Genomic DNA, 22,213 nt, shown 5'->3' on the forward strand with positions numbered 1-22,213 from the left:
GCGAGCAGGAGCGAGGGCGGAGACGGGGGCCTGCGGCCGACCGCGGGCGCCCCCACCACCGACCGCGCGCGCTGACCCCTCCCGCCCGCGCCCACGCACCGCCCCTCGCCCGGGCCCCGCGCGCCCCCCTCCCTTTCGGCCCCGCGCACCGCCCCCTCCCCCTGCGCGCCGCCGCCCCCCCCCTTCCTGGGCGCAGGCCCCGCCTCGCCGCCGCCTGAGCCCACCTCCTCGCGGCCGCCGCCATTGGCCGCGCGCGCCGCCTCCGCCCTCGGCCTCGCACTTCCTGGCGGAGCCATGGCTGCGCAGCCGGCCGGCCCCAGGACTCCCGCGACCCGGCCCCGCCGCCGCGCCCGCCCGGTCCCGCCGCCGCCAGGGGTCCCCGCGCCGCTCCCGTAGCGCGCCCTCCAGGTGGGCCTCCGCGCGCGCGTCGCGGGGTCGGGGTCGGGGGCCCGGGCGGGGGGCGCCCACCCTGGCGAGCGGGGAGCCCCGGCCGCGCCGCCCCCTCTCCCTCCCGGCGTCCCCGGGTGCTGGGGGGACGCGGCGGGAGGGGGAACCGCAGGTGAGACAGGTGCGGCCTGCGCGGCCCGGCCCGCGCGGCCCAGGTGAGTGTCCCCGCGGGCCGCCGCGGGCGCCGGCCGGGCCGCGATCCGACTCCGCCTCCCTCCGCCGCCTCGCCGCCGGCTCGAGCCTGCCCGGCGGCCGTTGTGCCGACAGTTCGGCCCGGGGGTGCGGGCGCGGGTGCGGGCGAGCGGCCGCGGCGCCGCGAGACCCGGGGCTGGTGAGTCGCTGCGGCGTCCGAGTCCGTTTCCCGATCGCCGGGGTCGGCAGGTTCAGGCCAGAAGCCGGGAAGCGGCGCGCGGAGCAGGCTCCCCGGGGACCCTCCGTCCGGATGTCGCCTCTGTTCCCGTGTTTACTCAGAGACCTGTTAACGCGGAACCGGGCATCGCCCCTGCCTCTGTGGATGGCCTTGACCCCTTCGTCTGCCTCCGCCGGGAAGCACGGGAGGCGGCTGACACCCAGCGCTCCTGCGCGCGTTGGCCCCAAACCGCTTGCCCCGAGACAAAAGGGAGCCTCCAGCAGGGGAAACTCTCTCAAGAAATCTTGGCCTAGAAACGAAAGCTTTCATCGCAGAGAGGGAACCTGAGCCCTGGCTGGCTGCGGGGTGGTGGGGAGAGAGGGACCTGCTGCTTTCTGGGGTGTGACCTTGGGCGGGCCTCTCTAGCACCTGAGCCTGGGCGTCGGCGGTGATCGCGCACCTGTCTCAGAGAGTGAAGGTAGTACGGCCCGCAGGCACTGCGTGAACATTGGCTTCCTGCCCTTCCCTCCTGGACCCCCCTGGCAGCCCCCAGGCCGTTAGGTCAGAAGGGACCGGGTGCTACAGCTGGCCTTTGTCACAAAGTTGCAAGTTTGTCAAGAAAAAGCTGGTTGTCCTTTCCTTTCCCCAGGGAGCTGGACAGGATGCGCTGTGCCCCAGGTTACTCCCTTGGAAATGCTGGAGCCCCCACCCCCACCTCGGTGTGACCCCCATTATCTTGACACAGTGCTTGCTTCTTGTGACATTGTTTTATTAGCCAAGGCTGTTTGTTCAGTAGGTAACAAATGGACTCTTCGTAACTCAGAGAACAGGGGGAAATATTCCTCCTTAAACCCAGTCTGTAACATGTAGCTGGCATAGTCCTTCCTCTGTGCTCCTAAACACCACCCCCCCCACCCCCCGTGGTCCCCCAAAGCCTGGCTCTGTGCTATTATTAGTGAATTAGTTGGCATTTCGAAGCGGGAAGAAACTTCCATGTTGCCTGATACTCCAGCCCATCCCATAGAGATGATTATGAGGTCTAGAGAGGTAGATGTAACCATTCAGTTTTATACTGGACGTTCTAGGCAGGACGTACTGCCTGTAGGCATGCTTTTTTTTTTTTTTTTTTTTTTTTAAAGATTTTATTTATATGGCAGAGAAATCATAGGCAGGCAGAGAGAGAGGGGGAAGGAAGCAGGCTCCCCGCCGAGCAGAGGGCCCGATGCCAATCCCAGGACCCTGGGACCATGACCTGAGCTAAAGGCAGAGACTTTAACACGCTGAGCCACCCACGAACCCCACTTTTTTTTTTTTTTTTTTTAATGGACAGGCAGGGTAGCTTGGGGGTTGAGAGCAAGGATGCCTCGCTGGTTGTAGTCCCACCGCGCAGCTCCTTCCTGTGTGACGCTGGGCAAGTGACCATGTCACGATCAGCTTTCTCCTCCATAAGCAGAATAATAGTTCTGGCCTCCTGAGGGTTTGGGGGGCATTAAATCAGTGAAGACCTAGGAGTGCACTTGTAGGAAAACCCCTGTGTCTAGAATGTGACTGTATTTCTTTTGTGGTTGTCATCACTGCATCACAGCCTGGCCTTTGCTGTGATATTTTAAAAGTAAGAGACTCCCGAGCCCTGGGCCACAGTGAGCAGAGCTTGTGGGTAAAGGGCGCACGTCTGCCCACTTTGAAGCTGGACGGGCTTAGGTTGGATTCCCTGCCGTTTACCAGCTTTGTGACCTGGAGCCCAGTGTCCTCACCTGTGAACGGGATGTGACCTTAGCCTGGTGGAGTAGTTGGGCTCAAATGAGATCACACACATACATCCCTTAGCCATGTTCCTGGGTCCCAGTCCAGGCTTTGAAATGGTAACTATTGTCATTATAATTTAGATCCAGCCCAAGGCTTCCAAGAAGAAGAAGGCCTCCTCCGGATCCCACAGATATTTGTGGGACAAGGCCTAAAAGACGCAACGTCAGGTTTTAGTTTATAAATGAACAAGGTTAGATGCTCCATCTGATTCTCATTCTAACCTGATTTTTTCCAACTCTGTGTCCGAGAGCTCTTGACAGTCAGTATACGGTCTTCTCTCCCTCTTTGCTCCTGTGGCCGCACCCTGGCTGTGGCTGAGCTCCCAGCAGAGCTGTGATTCCTGAATGGCCTCGGGTTTGGTCTCCGATGCTCAGAGATCCTGTTCTCGTTCCAGGGCTGCGGTCTCTTCTATGATGGAGGGAAGCCGGCAGACGCGAGTGTCACGGCCCTACAAGATCAGCGAGTCCTCCAAGGTCTGTGAGTGGGGGCTCGCCACGTGCGCAGGTCGCCTTAGCAGTATGGCGTTTTTCTGATGAGTTCGTGCCTGACAGACTGATTTTCTGTCCCTTCGCGGGGGTGGTGGTAATCTCCTTAATGACGAATCGGGGAGGTAGCAGGAGCACGGAATGGAGAACGTGCCCTAAACTCAGAGGAGTAGGAGGTGGAGGGGGGACATTAGAACTAGACCTTGACCCATTAGTTCTTTGCCTCAACCTGAAGACGTGGCTGGGACGAAAGAAAAGCCACGGCATGTCTGTCCCCACATGGGGCTCAGGAAACTCCCAAGGACACATTCATTGACAAGCCAGTCACCCACCTCATAGTGGGGGCAACATGTTGCCTGCCTGGCTGTTAAGGGCCCAGAATTTTCCCCCAGTCGTGACTTGCTGGGACCCTACGAGCAAGTGAGGGTGTGTTCCCCAGGGCCAGGCTACCAAACTGTGCTGTACTGGCCACATCAGGATCACCCCAGGAGATGGTGAGGGGAAAAGTATGGAATTAGAAATGCATATGCCCCACTCCATCCCTAACTGGCTAAATTAAAATGTGAGAGTAGGACTGGGAATCTATATCATCAGTAGACTCTTCACATGGCTGGGAGCAACCCCTGTCCCCCAAAGTACTAGACATAAGGATTGGGGGATCGATTTGCAAGGCAATCTCTGTTTACATCTGTCCCTCTCTAAATATTAACAACACCCTCTTTTCTTTTAAAATGGCTCTCTTGGAGATTAATAAATGCTATGGTTACCTTAGATCATGCCTTTTCCTTTTTTTTTTAAGAGATTTTATTTATTTGACAGTGAGAGAGTGCGTACAAGCAGGGGAGAGGGAGAAACAAGCTCCCCACTGAGCAGGGAGTCCGATGTGGGGCTCGATTCCAGAACCCTGGAATCATGACCTGAGCCAAAGGCAGTTGCTTAACCAGCTGAGCCCCCCCCAGGTGCCCCCAGATCACGCATTTTCAATGCAGCCGCTATTGCTCTCAAGGGGCCAAAATTGGTCCTTGGAGGTGCAGAAAGGATCCTACTCTTTTGTGTGTGTGTGATTAGAGCACAGCTATGCATACGGTTCATGCGCAGATATGCAGAATATATGTGGTCTTTAAATTGCACAGGAACTGTTAGGAAAAATAAGCTTACAAGACTGGAAAAAAGATTAAGGAACAGCACTTTACAAAGAGAGTTGTGAGCAGCCTTTAGACTTGAGGGGAAAAAAGGGGCAGAGATTGTGCAGCTGTGCATGATAGGAAACCGGAGTGTAATTTTCAGGAGAAGTTGGTTCTCCAGAGAAGTGGGCTCCTGTTTCCGTGCGAGTTCCCGGGAAGGCGCTTGCCAAGCCCGGCTTTATCCGCTGTGAAAACCCAGAGCTGTCTGGAGACTGTTTCAAAGAGGCTTTGTTTTGGACCCTGGCCGCCGAGACAGGGTAGCTTTCTCAGTGTGATAGTGCTAGACGTCTTTGTCCCTTAAAGCCACATCCTGAGTTTGTTTCTGTCTGAACCTATCCCTTGGTTAGATGGTATTTAAGCTTCTAACTTTTTGTATTAGAGAAAGAGCCCAAATGGTAAGTGTATCTTCAGTTTTCCAGACGTTAACACATCAGTGTAGCCAGCACCTGTCCCGGTCTCCAGCTTCCAGGACTGGAGTTTTGTCTGCCCTGGAACTTCATGTAAATGGGACCCAGGGGGGTGGGTACGCCCGTGTACCTGGCTCCTTTCACTGGTTAGTCCGCTTCCGAGGCTTGCTGTGGTGGACAGGGAGGTGGTTCCTTCCCAGGGCACTAACGTCTTCTCTTCTGTGACGGCCACTGTTCATTTTTCTGCTCTGAAATGTCTTCATCCATTTTAATGGTGATTTTTTTTTTTTTTTTAATATGAAATACCCCTTTCTAGCATTCTGTCTGGGTTTGCTACTGAGTGGCTGTGTTCCTTCACCCGCCGTTGATGAAGGCACTAAAATGGGAAATAAATGAATGAACAGGATTAAATACCATCAACGAATGTAGGGGTTGGGCCTTCCAAATTACAGAAAACGCTGCGAGACTGTTACTAATGTCCCTTTAAAATTGGGAAGTCATGTTTGTCTGGTTTTTTTGCCCTCAAAAGTTTTCATCTCTGCAGCTGCATGAAAATGACCAGAAACGGGGGTTGTAGTTGAGACCCAGGTGAAGGGTGGAGTGTGCCTACTTAGCATGGAGACCCAGTTTTAGAGAGAGGGGCTGCCCTGCTCCCTGCTCCCGGGAGCAGATGGTCCCCTCGGCAGCTGTCATCTGGGGTTGTCCCCACCCCCCCACCCCTTGGGGGGCTGTTTCTCTTTTCACACTGCAGATGGGGGTCCTGTGTACACCCATTTAAGTGTGGTGGTTCTGTGTCCCCACCAGCTTAGAGACTAGGCAGCCCGCCCACTCGATGCTCCTCACTTCTCGGGATTTGGAGCCTTTGCCGTCACGAGTTAGCCTGTGCTGCCATAGTGCTTTTATCCTTCCTTCTTCGGTTGCACGCCCAAGAGGGGCCCCCAAGCCAGGATCCCAGGCCCTTTCTGCTTCATTAGAAGCCCAAACCAAGGGCGCCTGGGTGGCTCAGTGGGTTAAGACTGTACCTTCGGCTCAAGTTATGATCCCAGGGTCCTGGGATCAAACCCCACATTGGGTTCTCTGCTTGGCAGGGAGCCTGCTTCCTGTCCTCTCTCTCTGCCTGCCTCTCTGCCTACTTGTGATCTCTGTCTGTCAAATAAATAAAACCTTAAAAAAAGAAGAAGAAGAAGCCTAAACCAGCCCAGCCCGTTGCACTCTCTCTGCCAGTGACCAGAATAGACCGAGAGACCGTGTGTGGGACCTCAGAGAAACTGTCCTGTAATGTAACAGCCATAGAGCCTGGCTCTCGGCGCTTGGAAGGGAAAGAAGCTTTGGACAATATGGGTCTGGTGTCCTCAGTGGAGTGTGAGAACATGGCCCGCGCCTGTGGTCTAGATGGGGTGGTTGGTGTGGGAAGTGGCCGGACCAGGCGGGGACCGGAGGGAAGGAAAGTACTGCTGTCACCGATGCGTGGGAGGCAGGAGGCAGAGAAGAGATGAGACCCACGCCATAGGGCATGGCTTGATAGGGGACCTGCAGGAACTCGGGGAGCCCTCAGCCCATCTTCCCTCGCCTGCACCCACTTCCCCTTGCAGGCTTAAAGCCCAGCCAGCCCTTGCCTCAGGCACCCTCAAACAGGCCGGTGACCTCGCGGATGTGTTTGGATGGCCTTGGTCTCCCTGTGCAGAATTTTGTGGTCGTTCCAAGGTCAACAAAGCAAGCAGCAGGCAGATCCTGAATGCCTGGAGCCTCACTGGCTTCCACGGGTAGAGGAGCTGCTGTCTCGGTCTGATGCGTCTTTGCCTCCTCCAAAGCACATGGCAGGACCACAGCACTCAGTCCATGTCTCCCAACCGGAATTGCTAGAATTTATCCATTTAATTGTTCATATTAATTATTTTGTTAATTCTGCCATTGTGTGATGGTGAAAAGTTTGGGCTCTTGAATCATACCTAGTTTTAAATCCCAGCTGTGCCACTCAGTCACTGTGGGGCTTTGGGCAAGTTTCCTCATCTCTCTGAGCCTCAGTTTTCCTCATCTGGGAAATGGGCATTGTAACAGCCCTTCCCTAAAGGGTCATCATGACCCTTGAATGAGCGAGGGCACAGCGTGGGACACATCTAAGCCCTGCCCTGGGAGAAGACCATGCTCCTGCATATTCACGATTTCTCTCTTTTAGTCTCGGTGACGACTAGTGAAGCCATGTTTCTGAAAGGAGGAGCCCCAGAGCTCCTTATTCTGGAAGCATTGCAGAGTCTCTGGGACCAGACACATCCCTGGATCATCAGTAGAAGTGGAGGCGGGCGGTGGGGGGGGGTTGTCCCTGAAGCATGGCTGGGTGCTGAGCACTTTTTAATAGAGAGCAGTCTTCGTCTGGGTGTGAGGCTTTGGTGGGCACTCCAGCTGTCCTGGAAGCAGCTCCGTGCCACAGTGTTTCCTGAGCTCCCCTTCCTGACTGCGAAGTGCCCTCTTCTCACTCGTGACACTGGGAAGTGGGGACTGAGAAGCTACTGTGGTTTCCCGAGACCACAAGCTAGTGAGTAGCAGAGCTGGGATTCAAACCCAGATTTTGTCTGAGTGTAGACTAGGCTGCCCGGAGCCACTTCACCTTTCTGATAGGACAGCAGGTTTTTCTCTTCTTCCTTTTTTAAATTAACATGTATCCTCGGTTGCAGAGGCACAGGTCTATGATTTATCAGTCTTACATAATACCCGGTGCTGTTCCGTTACGTGTCCTCCTTAAAGGACAGCAGGTTTGACACCTGTTTGTTCAGGACCCACAGTAAGAAAGAAAGGGGGCAGAGAGAGAAGAAAGAAACGTTCCAGGAATTCTATTTAGAAAGAAGAGAGGAAGGATGAGAGACAGAGAAGGTAAGACTTTCAGAATTGTGTATCTAATGAGAGAAAGTAGAGAGGAAGGGAATGCTAGTCAGTTCTCAGGAACTGCACCTGATATACCACATGTTTTTTAAAAGATTTTATTTATTTATTTATTTATTTATTTATCTGACAGATCACAGGTAGGCAGAGAGGCAGGCGGGGGGGTGGGGGAAGCAGGCTCCCTGCTGAGCAGAGAGCCCGATGCAGGGCTCGATCCCAGGACTCTGGGATCATGACCTGAGCCGAAAGCAGAGGCTGTAACCCACTGAGCCACCCAGGGGCCCTGATATACCACATTTTTTTAAAAAAGATTTTATTTTTAAGTATTCTCTACACCCAACCTGGGACTTGAACTCCCAACCCTGAGATCAAGAGTCTCCTGCTTCTCGGACTGAGCGAGCTAGCCGCCCTGTTAGGACTGCCTTTGAAAAGAAAGAAGGAAAGCTGCAGCACACACACATGCACACACACATACACACCCTCATTCCCTGCAGGCTCTCTGACCTGCCGTTCTTTTCTCTTTCCCTGTGCTGTACGTAAGTGCTGGTCGTGGAGCACCACACGGACCCCGGGACCTCGCGGCTGGGAGCAGGGGCGTGGCGGGGGAGGGGTTGGCATGCTCCCCCCACCCCCACCCCGCGGTGAGCAGACCCCCTGAGCTGTGCTCTCCTCCGCAGGTGTACCGCTGGGCCGAGCACCCGAGTACGGTGCTGCAGCGGCTCAACGAGCAGCGTCTCCGCGGGCTCTTCTGCGACATCGTCCTGGTGGCGGACGAGCAGCGCGTGCCAGCCCACCGCAACCTACTGGCCGTGTGCAGCGACTACTTCAATTCCATGTTCACCATCGGCATGCGCGAGGCCTTCCAGAAGGAGGTGGAGCTCGTTGGCGCCTCGTACATCGGGCTCAAGGCCGTGGTGGACTTCCTGTACGGCGGGGAACTAGCGCTGGACGGCGGCAACATTGACTACATCCTGGAGACGGCGCACCTGCTGCAGATCTGGACGGTGGTGGACTTCTGCTGCGAGTACCTGGAGCAGGAGGTCAGCGAGGAGAACTACCTGTACCTGCAGGAGCTGGCCTCCATCTACAGCCTCAGGCGGCTGGACGCCTTCGTCGACGGCTTCATCCTGCGCCGCTTCGGCACGCTGTCCTTCACGCCCGACTTCCTGCAGAACGTGTCCGTGCAGAAGCTGTGCGCCTACCTGGGCAGCAGCGAGGTGCAGCGCGAGTGCGAGCACGACCTGCTGCGGGCCGCCCTGCAGTGGCTCACGCAGCGGCCCGAGCGCGAGGCCCACGCCTTCCAGGTGCTGGAGAACATCCACTTCCCGCTCATCCCCAAGAACGACCTGCTGCACCGCGTCAAGCCGGCCGTATGCTCGCTGCTGCCGCGGGAGGCCAACTGCGAGGGCTTCATCGAGGAGGCGGTGCGCTACCACAACAGCCTGGCGGCCCAGCCCGTGCTGCAGACCAAGCGCACGGCGCTGCGCACCAACCAGGAGCGGCTGCTGTTCGTGGGCGGCGAGGTGTCCGAGCGCTGCCTGGAGCTCAGCGACGACACCTGCTACCTGGATGCCGCCAGCGAGCAGTGGGTCAAGGAGACACCCCTGCCGGCCCGGCGGAGCCACCACTGTGTCGCCGTGCTGGGGGGGTTCATCTTCATCGCCGGCGGCAGCTTCTCCCGGGACAATGGAGGGGATGCGGCATCCAATCTTCTTTATAGGTATGACCCCCGCTGTAAACAGTGGATCAAGGTGAGATTAAAGCCGGATTACTTCTTTACTCTTGACGACTTTCGGTCGCTTAACCTAGCTTTGACTGCCCCCCCCCCGCCCCTTCCCCTCCCCTTACCACCGCCCCAGGCCTGGGCCACCATCCTGTTTGGGCCTGATGATCAAGGGACAAGCACCCGTGGTTCCCGTGCTTCCCCGTGCCCGCACCCCACACGGGGCTCCCGCGCGCCGCTCGGCCGCTGTCTGCAGGCTCGGTCACCATCTGGAGTGGAGCTTGCTTGATAGAATGTTCTGGGGCTGCAGAAGTGCTCCCAGCCCACGCCCGCCGATAACCTAGTGCCCAGCCACATGTGGCGATTGAGTGCTCAGAATGTGGCCAGTGGGACTGAAACACCGAGTTCTCTGTTTATTTCCTTTTAACTGATTTATGTCCAAGTGGAAACGGCCACACGAGGCTAGCGGCCGCCGTGCCGGGCAGTGCCGGTCTAGAGGTTTGACCCGGAGTTCAGACCTCGTTCCCTTGTCTGAGAGTCTCCCTGGAGCTCCCCTCCTTGGGAAGGGTTTGGAGCTCCTTGAGGGTGGTCACCAAGGCTCCCGCCTGCCAGCAGGTGTTGCACGTTCTGGGGTGTGTGGCTGTTGGCCACAGAATTGAGTTCAGCCCCGGCTTGCTAAGTCAGAGCTGTGGATTTCAGACTTGTCCTTGCCCTGCGGATTTCTGCTTCTGCCTCTGGAGACGGGGTGGGAGGGCATATCCTTCTAAGGTCCGAGGCTGCTTGGCGCTCAGGGCGATTGGCAAGCGCCTGGCACAGGGGAGGTGGGCCCTTCTCTCCCAAACACTGCCACAGGCCACCACCCTAGAAAGTCAGTCTTTCTACCCACACATCAGTGTTTTTATTTAACTTGGTGGGTTTTTTTGTTTTTATTTTCTGGGCACAAAACTCAGAATGGACTCCGATGACCTTTCTGTTTTATTCTCAAAAAATAAAAATCTGAAACCCACCCCCCCCCCCCAAACTAGAAAGTGGCTCCCAGCTCTGGAGCCCGTGCTTAGCAGGTTTGTAGCGGGGACAACCTGAAGTCCTCCGGGACTGTGTTCATTTCTGTGTTGTGCCTACGTTATTTAAAAAAAAAAAAAAAAAAATCTGGTCTTCTGCTTTATAGTTTCCCATTGATTGCTGTTAACACGCTGGCACTCAGCATTAATTTGAAAAGTATCTGATGTGGGGAAGAGTAAAAGGAAAGATGAAACTGGGTGTTCCGTGGAACTCAAGTCCACGAGGTCAGCCATGTGGCCAGATGAGTTAGGGAAACCGTGTTCTCCATTCCCTCCTTGGGGACTTGCAGTGCCCGGGGGTTCTGGGAGCTATGAGAAGTCCCTCTCAAGAGCCTCCCCATGCTTCAAGTTCATCCATCTTCCTTCTCCGAAACACACTTGGCCACCGCTTGACCCTCCTGGGCTGTGTGTTCCATAGAACTTCTGGGAATGCTCACTGTTGATGTCGTCCGGGTCTGGGCAAGGGAAGGTACAGGTGTCCCCCTCCGCAGGTGGCTTCCATGAACCAGCGCCGCGTGGATTTCTACCTGGCCTCCATCGAAGACATGCTGGTGGCTGTCGGTGGCCGGAACGAGAATGGAGCTCTTTCTTCAGTGGAGACGTACAGCCCCAAGACCGACTCCTGGTCCTACGTGGCAGGCTTGCCCAGGTGATGGGGGGCTCTGTGGTGGTCTCCTCCAATAGGGATGACTTGGTCCACCTCGTTTTCTAGATATTTTGATCTTTATTCCAGAAAAAAATCTCTGGGCTTGTAAATAACCGTGAGCAGAACGTGGGGACAGAGGGCATGTCGGTGACCGGGCAGGGCTCTGGTCTCTGACCATCCGGGTGCGAGGGTCAGCTCTGCCGATCAGGTGGCTCTCCCTCCATGTCCGAGTCTGTTCACTTCCGGAGTTTCAGGGAGAGGGTATCAAGTTCAGACATCGAGGGCTTTCCGAGGAACGTCCCTGAGTGTGGGCTTGGGTTCTGAGAGGTGACAGATGTGTGACACGAGTCAGTGTCCTCCCCTGGGTCTCTCCTGCTTCATCTATACAGCGGGTGTGTTCACACCTGCCCCACAGGGCTGTCAGGGCGAGAAGCCCCTACACATGGCACCAGCATCGGGGAGTGCCCTGGGGCTTGGGGTCCTTCTCCGTCGCCCCGCCGGAGCAGCGCTGGTCCTCATCATGGATCCAGCAGAGCATGCTTGCCGCTGGTAGTAACTGAACCTGCAGCTCGCTCTGCGAACAGACTTGCTGTGGGTCCGGGGCAGCCACCTTGCACGGGTCCCCGGGAGCTAGCAGGGCACACGAGCGCCCACGTACTTTGTCATGCAAACCAAGGTGGCAGCGAGCGGGGAAGGTTAGGCGTGTGAACACCGACCGTGTTGGAGGCAGACCAAAACCTGTGGCCTCCCTGGGTTTAGGTACTGTTTTTTGTCACCCGATTTCACAGGTGGAGGAGTGAGGCTTCACGGTAGTGGTTAAGAGCGTCTGCTGCCGTCTGGGCCGGCCGGTGTCACTATGTACCTAAACGCCACAACCACTTGGGTTTTTTCTTTCTAAACGGGCCTGAGCCGTACGAGGTTGGAGGAAATGTGGCCCGCGATGCCGTGCTCGTTGGTGTGTGTGTGTAACGGCACCTCGGTGAACCCGCAGCCCTACCGAGAGCTGCCTGGGGCTGCCCTCCCAGCTGCTCCCCTCCCGCAGCCCCGAGCCGCCACGCAGCCGCGCTCCTCCGTCCCCTCCCCTGCTCCTGTCCCCTGTGTTTGCACTTGGGTTTTGTTCTTTACTTTTTGGTTATTACCCGAACTGCATTTTTTCGAGAAAACTGAACATTGAGCAGAAGGTACAGATGTTCCCATCGACCTTCCCCTTGGAACCTACTCTCCCCCGCACCCCGTTGGTGGCATCCTGAAGTGGTGAGCTACATTTGCTACAGCCCCGAGGGGCCACATTACCTGGGGGGCTGCCCCGAGTGAGGGCTCACGGTCTGGTCTGTGCTGTATGTTCTGTGGCTCGGGACAGAAGTGTGGCGACACGTGTCACACAGAGCATCTCTTGTGCTCCGCAGTCCGTGCCGCCCTTACCGCGAGCCCCTCCTGTCGTCTCCAGGATGTCAGAGTTGAATTGTACTTTGGTTCTTGTTTGAGCAGGGGCCTGTGTGTGCCTCGATGGCACAGCCTCGTGGTTTTCCGGAAGGAGCAGCCTCGTCTTTCTCCCCGCCCCTGCCCCCGGGGAAGCGGAGCGTGAGGCAGAGCCCCATGGCCTGGGGAGCCTGTTTCCCCACCCGGCTGGGCCCCGCCTTACCTAGTGACAGCTGTCGTCTGTGAGGCGGGCACAGGCTGCCCGCCCCCTGCGTGGTCCCCTCAAGTCCCCACCGCCTCCCCTCTTCCCCAGAGAGTGGGTCGTCCCACTTTTGCAGAACAGAAGAGTGCAGGCCCGGCGCCGGGAGGCCCAGCCCGGGCCCAGCGCTGAGCCCCCTCTGTCTCTGCCCGCCCCCTGCCCCGTCCCTCCACAGGTTCACCTACGGCCACGCGGGCACCATCTACAAGGACTTCGTGTACATCTCCGGGGGCCACGACTACCAGATCGGCCCGTACCGCAAGAACCTGCTGTGTTACGACCACCGCACGGACGTGTGGGAGGAGCGGCGGCCCATGACCACGGCGCGGGGCTGGCACAGCATGTGCAGCCTCGGCGACACCATCTACTCCATCGGCGGCAGCGACGACAGCGTGGAGTCCATGGAGCGCTTCGACGTGCTGGGCGTCGAGGCCTACAGCCCGCAGTGCAACCAGTGGACCCGCGTGGCGCCCCTGCTGCAGGCCAACAGCGAGTCGGGGGTGGCGGTGTGGCAGGGCCGCATCTACATCCTGGGCGGCTACAGCTGGGAGAGCACCGCCTTCTCCAAGACCGTGCAGGTGTACGACCGCGAGAAGGACACGTGGGGCAAGGGCCCCGACCTGCCCAAGGCCATCGCCGGTGTGTCGGCCTGCGTGTGTGCCCTCAAGCCGCGGCTGGAGGACAAGAAGAAGAAGGGGAAGGGCAAGAGGTACCAGGACCGGGGCCAGTGACCCCACCCCCACCCCCACCAGCCCCGCCGCAGCGTCCAGGCCAACAGGACTTCGTAGCGTCCTGGAACCATGATGTACTTCTTAGCAGCTTTTCTTTCTTGTTTTTTTTATTTTTATTTTTATGATTCTTGGTATTTCTATGGTATCACAGTAACCGATTAAATATTCTATATAATTTTACATATTATCTTGCTTGACTGCTTAACCCTGGGCCCAGGCATAAACTAGCCCCTCATATCTGCGTAGGCGTTCTTCCCTCACCTCCCCGAGGGGGCCTCCTCCCCATCCCCCCCAAGGGTACCTGGGGCAGGGGTGACGTGAAATCTTGGCCCATGGCACTGGGGGCCCTGGTGGGGCCAGTTCAGAACCCCCAGTCCATGCCTCCCTCAGCTTGGCTGAACTGTTAGACGGATTCCTGGGCCCTGCCTCAGGATTATCCATCCTAAAACTACCAGCAGTAGGGGTACAGGGGGTGCTCCGAAGCTATAACCAGGTCGCGGGCAATGTCAAGTGCGTTCTTGTTAATGAGTGGGGACTCGGAGACCCTGACAGGGCAGGACCTGGGACTTCTCACTGGAGAGATGTTCCTGCCAGGATTTCCTGAGCTGGTGACTCTTGTTTCTGAGTTGTCCTGTCCCCCTGATGGGTAATCTTCCTTAATTCTAAAAGGGTCTAGGTAATCAAGAAACTGGAAAAAAAAAAAAAAAAAGGCATGAAACTCTTACATTTTTCTGTAATTTGTGCACTTTTTTCCCCCCAGAACCCACTTCTTAACTTACATTACTGAGACCCCCAAATCTGTTCATTTCTCAGGAAAGAAAAAGTGTCCATCCTAGAATTTGCTGTTGTTTTCTCTGGCTTAGCTCCAAGAAGCCCTGGACAGCCCCTCCGTGAGTGAGCCGAGCACACCTTTCTCCTGGAGGAGGATGTCAGGTACCCGCCCCACCCCCAAAACTCAGCCGTCCACTGCGAGGTCGTTTTGTGCTGCTGGGCAAATTCTGTAACAAGTCTTAGCTGTTCCCTCATTCATTGCACGGTGGGTCACAATCACTGCCGCCCAGGGCTCGGCTCCTTCAGTCCATATAAGCTGTTAATGTGCGTTGAGCACCTCCTGGGACGTGTGACCGCTCCGCGCTAACTCCCGCAGGTCTCACTACCAGGGTGTGCCCTAGGAGGAGAGCTGGGGACGGGGACTCCCACCCCAGCTCCTGTGGGCACGAGGATGGGGGAGGAGAAGTGCACTTGCTGAGGGAGGCGTTCCCGATCCAGCCTTGGCAAGGATCTCACTGCAGAGATGAGAATATCTCGAGATTTATTGTTAACCTTGGTACTAGACTCTGAATCTCCGTTAACGTAGTTACTTAAAAAAAAATGATCTCTTTACTGTACTTGCTTTCCTTCCCCTTGAAGGATTACTGTGATTTTGAGGGGCTTCGGCACTGAAATCTTCAGTACCTAAACCCGTCCCCTGTGTCGTTAGTGGGGTGAGCGGTCTGCTGACTTAGCTAGCTCTGTGCACGTGGAAGTCCCTAGAGGCTTACAAACTGTTGAGAGGTTCTGCCAGGCATGCAAACAATCAAACCAAAAACAAACTGTACACTCTTCTTGGAGCTCCACAATACTTCAGTGAATTAAAGGCTCTGAGAAGTCCCACGTTAACTGTTAACCTGCCATCACTCCACCATTGCCAAACTTCGCTGAGCCCGAAAGCCTTTTTTGTCTCCTGCCTTGTCCAGCCCTCCACAAACGTGTTTTGCAGAACTTCTGCCAACTTTGGATAGCTTACCCTCTTCCTATTCTAGGAAAAGTGTTGCTAGTAGAGGACCCTACAGAAGGCATGGAACCCGTGGTCTGTTCTCAGTCATGAACAAAGAGGTGGTGGTTTAACCGGAGTCCGGGGTCAGGTGGGGAAGAGCAGGTAGATTCCATGTGTGCTTTGGGGGAGCAGGATGGCTTTGACCTTGGGAAGAGGAGAGCCGCCCATTTTTAGCTCAAGCCAGCTCTTTTATTTCTGACTACCATGACGTGTCTGCAGACCAGGGTGCAGTGCTGGTCACAATTCAGATTCTCTTGTGCCTTTTGGACTCCGGACAATGTCTCGCATCTCCTCCTTCGTGCTGTCACTCTTGCCACCCTGAAGGCAGTTTGTCATTTGCATGGTTTAGACCCCAATATTGTTAAGGTTGAGAGGCTTCTTCCCATGGACTGGCTTCTCACGATCGTTGGTGGTTTCCCCGTGCTAAGGAATGTTGTCGAGCCCGTCGGTGTCTGTGGAAAGGAGCGTCACGACCAGGAGGCTCGGTGGTGGGAGCCGTGACAGGTCGCTGGCGTCCCGTGTTGTTAAGGTGGCAGCCGCCCTGCGGTGCTGTCCAGCAGAGAATGGGGGACAATGCTGCATAACCCAGATGGGCAGTTGGCTCAGGGCTGCAACCCAGCAGATGGCTGTTTGAGCAGCAGTAGCAGTGACACGGTTTCCAAGCCTGGTGACAGAGGTCGGGTTCTCGTAGACCGTCATCTTGAAATGCAGTGGCACCGTCTGCTGCCTTTGAGGACTTTGGAGAAGGCGGGGATCGTTTCTTTCGAGCTTTCAAGATAAGCATAGTGGGCTTTCCTACAGGTTTTTTGCGGGGGGTTCTCATTTTTAAAGAACTGGAGTTTCCGCTTCACATCAGCTATTTAGTTTTGAGTTTGGTCCTTACCCAAGTCTGGAAACCTGTTGGCCTAAGACGAAGATGTCATTCTAGAAGGGAGGGGAAAAGAGGGCGGGAGAGTTCGTGGTTCCTGCCCGTGGTCTCCCTAAGGCTTGAATAGACAGAGGTTGTCTCAGTGACTTGCGTGCCCTTCTGGCTCTGGCTACTTCGGGATTTTTAACGTTTTAGTTGTTAAGTGGTCACATTTTAGCATTTTAGAAAGACTGCAGGGTAGGACTTTCAGATCTTGATCTGGGCAGAACACCTGGGTGTGTGAATATGTTCTGAAATACAATCACCGAAAAGCGGGTCTCCCAGTGACTTAGTAGAAAGCCCAGAGGCCAGCCCTAGGGGTGTTCAGTTTTGGGTGGAGACCCAAATGCCAAAGTGAGTGGGGTTCCCGTCCCTCCCCTGCGCTCCAGGGTCCCGCTCTGTGAGCTCGGGAGAGCTAACCTGCGGTTCAACATAGCTGGCCCCTCAGGGGACCTTCCAGCGCTTTGCAGCAGTGTGGGAAGTGGAAGGCCTCCACCCCTGCCCCGGGTAGACCTACCAGCTTCCCCTTTACCCTGCTGGTCCTCAGCAGTGGCTTAGCCCAGCACCCGCAGGAGGAGAAGCTCCAGGGCCTTCTGTCTCTCGGAGCTTCCCTGGAGTCTCGGGCAGTTCCAGCCTTGGCATCTTCAGAGGGGGAGGGGAGGGGGCCGTGTCCTGGCCTCCAGAGGAAACCTCTGGAGTGTAGGCCAGCTCCACTGGCCCTCGGAGATCCTGCCCTGCGCGTCTGCCAAGCCTGGCAGTTTTTAAAGTTTTTTGAAATGTTTTGATACTTTTTGATACCATTTGCTAATAACCGTTTTGTAGGTCGTTGCCGGGGTTTTCCACTTCCTGTTAACCCCTGCCCTGCCCCCAGCCCCTTGAGCTTGCACTAGACAGCAGGTGCCCTGGGGTCCGGGCCGGGGCCTCGCCCACCTCCAGTGGCTTTGTCTTGGATCTTCCTCTCCTCTGTGGCTGTGATCAGATACAACCCTTGAATTTTGTAAGGTCACGGGTCTCCCCTGCCAAGCCCCGCCTGGCCTATGACCGTGACCGTCTCAGGCCCCCAAGTGAGCAAGAGGGCACCGATTTGCCAAGAAGGCACTCTCGTTCCCCTAAGGTCCTCTTTGTTTCTCCCGAGGCTCCTACCTCAGCCGTGTGTGTGCACAGAGGTGAAACCATCCCTGAGGACTGACCCACATGTCGCCTTTCTCATACGGGTCATTGCTCAACCCCGGGCGTGCCTGGGTCCCTACCGGCTTCTGTCCACCCCTCTTAAAGACATTTTCAGCACCAACTCTGTAACAGCAAACCGCCCTACACCTGATGGAACGACTCCCCTCAGCTTGGAGGCGAATTCCCCTCTGTTTGAACAGGAATAGAATTTATGGCTTCTGGGGGTGTGTTGGGGTCTCAAGAAATTGTGTCTTTCCATTGCCTCAGTTAAAAGAGGTAAACCGGTGTACGAATGTGGTGAAACGCGGCAGAGGGCATCCACCTTCGTGGCCGTTCTCTTTGAGAAAAGGAGCTCAGCTTCTCATAGGGACTTGATGCCACCTTCTTACGTTTGCTTGCGATGGAAGGCTGACTCAGATCCTTCGGGGTTAACTGAAGTCAGTCATTACCACCACCCCCTCGCCGCCCCCTCCCTTTCGAAATTAGTAAGATATTTGACGATTAAGCGATTTGTTGGGTATGTTCTGGCTACTAATGTTACCAAAATCTGTAATTGTGTGTATGTGTGTTTTAATCTGTTGCTTTTGTATTTGTAATTTTATGACACGCGAAGGTTTTCTGTGTCTTATCTCTTTTTAATTAATTTTCTGCACGTTGGTTTTTTTTTTTCCTTTGTTTTTAATTCCGTACAGAATATTCAGTTCTCAAAACACATTAAAATGATTTGCCTGCTAGGGTATGGTTTATTTTATAATTATATTCCTAGTCTTGTGTGGTTATTGTAATGATCTTCAGGCCTGTTTTTTCTGTCCGGTCGAAAAAGAACCCTTTGCATGTTAAGCCCAAATATAATTTGGAAATTAACCAGACTGCCTTTTAGTGCTGTGGGAAGCTGGGACATTTCGAGGCTGCTTTCATTGTGCTTCTAATTACTATATTTTGCCAGGAATTTCATTCAAATCCTTGATTGCAGGACGAGGTCTGTGACCTGAAATGAAGCTGTTTGCTTAAATTTGTGTCAGTTGGGGTAATTCGATTAGAGAAGAAAAACAGAAACCAAGGGAAACCTAGCTTATGGCAAGCAGTTTATTATCTTTATCGGAAAAATAGCGTAACATTTCTATAAGAACAGAGTTGGCTCCCTGTCTGCTGAGGCCCAAGAAGGAAATGTGGCCCCGCGCTCGCCCCAGGGGTTTCACAACCAACCCCACCCCCCCACCCCCGCCCCGCCCCAGCTGACAAGCCCAGTCAGAGTTGGGACACCTTTTCCCTGTACCTTTAGTAACTCAGCTTTGGGAGGTCGGAGGGAGGTCCCTGGCACGCCCGTTGCCCCTGGGCCTGGACCAGAATTTGCCTCTGAGCCATTGAGCTGCCCCAAACAGGACCCTGGCCGCCAGATGCTAATTTGGTGGGATTCTAGAATCTCGGGTTGGAATTGGCACTCTTCCCATTTTCCGGTTGAGCACTCCAAGGCTTGGGTCACATCAGCGAAACCCTAAGTCGCATGACCTTCCAGACCCAGCTGCTCTGTGCTGGTCTTGTCTTGGGTTCTCTGGAAGCCAGAACTTCGGGCAAGGCCGGTGAGTTACATGGGGAGGTGGTCCGCAGAAGCTGGAGTGAGACAGGAAGGGGGAAAGGCTGATGGGCAGGAGCTTTCTCTACAGCTGAGAAGGAAACCGCTCCCGGGCCGTGGCTGGGAACTGTAATAAGCATTTATTTGGAGGACAAATCTGAGGGGTGACTGGGCTCTGCGGGGTCACTCTGCCCTGGGCCTCACATGTGAGCGGGGTCAGGTGGGGCTCTGGGAGGCTCACTGCCAATCGGGGCTCCTCCAGCCCCCCTCGCTCAGGCCGCCCTCCCCCTCCCGCTCCTTTGCTCTCTGGTTTCTCCACTTGGTGACCTTCCCCCACTTCTAAAGATTATTTATTTATTTATTTGACAGAGATCACAGGTAGGTAGAGAGGCTGGCAGAGAGAGAGAGAGAGAGGGAAGCAGGCTCCCTGCTAAGCAGAGAGCCCGATGTGGGACTCGATCCCAGGACGCCGAGACCATGACCTGAGCTGAAGGCAGCGGCTTAACCCACTGAGCCACCCAGGCGCCCCCCTTCTGTCCCATGGCAGCCAGAGGCTCCCAGAGCCCGCGGCCCCAGGGTGGTGAGCAACAGCCTGGAGTGTCAGGGAGCACCTCTGCAGCTCATCAAGGCCACCCCGTCCGGGTTTGGGGGTGCGAAGCGTAGGGGACACCTGTTGCTGGAACAGAGACAGTGAGTGGCCGTAGCAGAGGTGTTCGTTCATGTCGACCCCAGGAAGGAGAGTGGGAGCCCGCTCCTCTGTGTCTGAGAGACCTCGGGCGCAGGCAGAAGCTCCGTGGCAGGGGGAGCCGGCATGTGCCGCTGCTAGAGCTGGGCTGTAACCCCGGTCGGCCAGCCCGGCCTCTTGCAACTCTTCCAGCTGCTGAGAATGACCACCATTCGGTCTCCATGTGAGGTTTTGTGTCCCAAAATCCCCCAGGATGCACATTTGTGACGTCAGGGGCTCACCAGAGAGGTCCGTAGCTGTCCCCGGCCTCAGAGATGGCAGTGGGGGGGGCAGTCTGTATGGGGCTGGGTGGAAGGCAGAGTGGGCGCACAGGCCCATCTCTTTGGAGCCCCACACGGACAAGGTGCTCACCACCCATCACCCAAGGCCGGGCCATCATCTCAAGGACCTGTTCTCATCCTTGAGATCACCTTCTCTGAGCACCCGAACAGCTCAGCTTCAAGGCACGAAGCTGTTGCACTGTGCCTGCCAGACACCACTGCGGGGGACTGGGGACACGGTGGCCAGTGGAGAGACAAGGACCCACAAACACTGGTCAGGTAGGGACACCCTGATCCGAATGCACTAAAACCCATTGAACTTGACTCTTTTAAGGGGTCAGTCTTATGAGATGTGAATTCTATCTCAACAAAGCCGTTTATTTTTTTTCTCTTATGATTTTATTTATTTGACACAGAACACAAGCAGGGAGCAGCAGCAGAAGGGGAGGGAGAAGCAGGCTTCTCACTGAGCAGGGAGCCGAACGCGGGGCTTGATTCCAGGACCTTGGGACCACCCCCTGAGCTGAAGGCAGATGCTTAACCACTCAGCCCTAGATCTTTTCATTTTTAAAGACGCACTTTGGGCGTGTGCCTGGCAGCTGAGGGAAACAAAGGCACCGAGAGGGAGCTGGGCCCGTCACAGAAGGCCTAGACAGAGGAGGGAAGTGACCTGCCCTGTTTTCAAAGCATAGTCTGGGCCTGTGGTGGAGAGCAGGGACGGGGCAGGGGCCGGGAGGACGAGGGAGCCGGCTGTCCGCATGGGAGCCGGCTGTCCGCGTGCGGACTCTGCTGGCCGGAGCGTCCCTGAGAGACCCCGCCCCCCGGGAGGGGCCATAGCTGCCCTGTCCCTCATGCCCTGAGATAAACAACAAATGACATAGACCTGGAGACATCTTCCTTGTAGCTCAGAGCTCCGTGGATCAGAAGAGCGGCCGGTGCCCACCTAGGAGGTCCTACTGCATCCCAAGGTGGCTTAGTCAGGGTCTCTTGCGGGGGTGGGGTGGGGGGGCGTGGCCTCACGTCACACCACTCAGGAGGGGAGGCTGGCCCCTGCTGGCCCGTGCTGGCCCCGTGCACCGCGCACCTGACCTTTCCCACCTGGGGTCTTAGAGACGGCTGAGCTCTCACCTGGCAGCTCAGGCCCACCCTGTTCCAAGACAGGAAGTGGAAAGTGCCTCTGTCCTTTTCTTAAAATTTAACTTACAGGGGCGCCTGGGAGGCCCAGTCATTAAGCGTCTGTCTTCGGCTCAGGTCATGATCCCCGCGTCCTGGGATCGAGCCCTGCACTGAGCTCCCTGCTCTGCAGGAAGCCTGCTTCTCCCTCTCCCACTCCCCCTGCTTACGTTCCCTCTCTCGCTGTCTCTCTCTGTTAAGTAAATAAATTAAATCTTCTAAAAAATTAAAAAAATAAAAATTAACATACAATAAAGTATCCTCTTTGTGTACAGTTCTGTGAATTTTATCAAAAGGCCAGGCAGTCGTGGACTGTAGAAACTAGAGCCCAGCACTGGATGAAGGGAGAAGCGAAACGGCTGTAAGCGTACAATGAAATATTACTCAGCCGTGAACAGGAATGACGCTGTGATCCAGGCTACAATGCAAAGGGCCAGAATGGACAAATTTAGAGAGCCAGGAGGTAGATTAGGGGTTGCTCAAGGCTGGCGTAGGGATGACAGGGATAGGAAGCAGTAGCTGACGGGTACCAGCTTCCTCCTCACAGTGATGAAAATATCCTAAAATCAGCGGTGGTTCTGGGTGCACATATCTGCACCCATGAAAAAAAATCCTTGAACTGTACGCTTCGATGGGGCCAACTCTGTCGATGGGAATTCTGCCTCGATAGAGCTAGTTCCCTAGGATTAAGCAATAATTCAGTCCATTCCCCGAGTTCTGAGCTTGGTGTCCCAAATAGCTCCAGGTTGAGAGCCAGGAGACAAAGCTCCCTGCTTGGGTTCTAAAACGGGACAAAATGATGAGAATAGAGGTAGCCTTCAATTTGGACCTGTGGGGTGGGGGGAGCTCAGGGCATCCTCCAAGAGCACCTTAGGGCAGGGCTCCTCAAACCATGGTCTCCTTGACCAGCGCCATCGCCATCACAGGGAACACCCCAGAACACTCAGCGCCTCCTGGTGGGTGTAACTCCGGCTCGATTGTGGACCACTGCCCTCTGGAGGTGCCGTCTCAGGTCTCCAGCCGCACGTCCTCCGGGGCTGTGGGTCTTTGCCAAACCAATGTCACTGGCCAAAACCTGAACCACAGGGCTTCTCTCTGGCCAAACACAACCCAGTCTAGGGGTAGCTGCAGCTTCCAGCTTCAAAGACTGGAAAAGGTCTTGGAGCAAACTTCGG

General features: G+C 55.7%; 1 protein-coding gene across 2 annotated transcripts; it reads left to right on the forward strand.

The window, feature by feature from the left end:
* Positions 1-237: 237 nt before the first annotated feature.
* On the forward strand, positions 238-18,044 carry KLHL36 (kelch like family member 36). 2 transcript variants are annotated; one of them, XM_059383452.1, is made up of 6 exons: positions 238-408; positions 2,997-3,075; positions 8,233-9,306; positions 10,831-10,988; positions 12,839-13,372; positions 14,208-18,044. In XM_059383452.1, exons 2-6 carry the CDS (start codon positions 3,013-3,015, stop codon positions 14,290-14,292), a joined length of 1,914 nt encoding a protein of 637 aa, XP_059239435.1. In that variant the 5' UTR covers positions 238-408; positions 2,997-3,012; the 3' UTR covers positions 14,293-18,044. The 2 variants fall into 2 exon arrangements, with proteins under 2 accessions (XP_059239435.1, XP_059239436.1); XM_059383453.1 differs by lacking the exon at positions 14,208-18,044 and having other exon boundaries at positions 240-408; positions 12,839-13,574.
* Positions 18,045-22,213: the final 4,169 nt, after the last annotated feature.

This window comes from Mustela nigripes, chromosome 17 (genome assembly GCF_022355385.1).
Source record: "Mustela nigripes isolate SB6536 chromosome 17, MUSNIG.SB6536, whole genome shotgun sequence".
In the NCBI taxonomy this organism is placed as follows: domain Eukaryota; kingdom Metazoa; phylum Chordata; class Mammalia; order Carnivora; family Mustelidae; genus Mustela; species Mustela nigripes.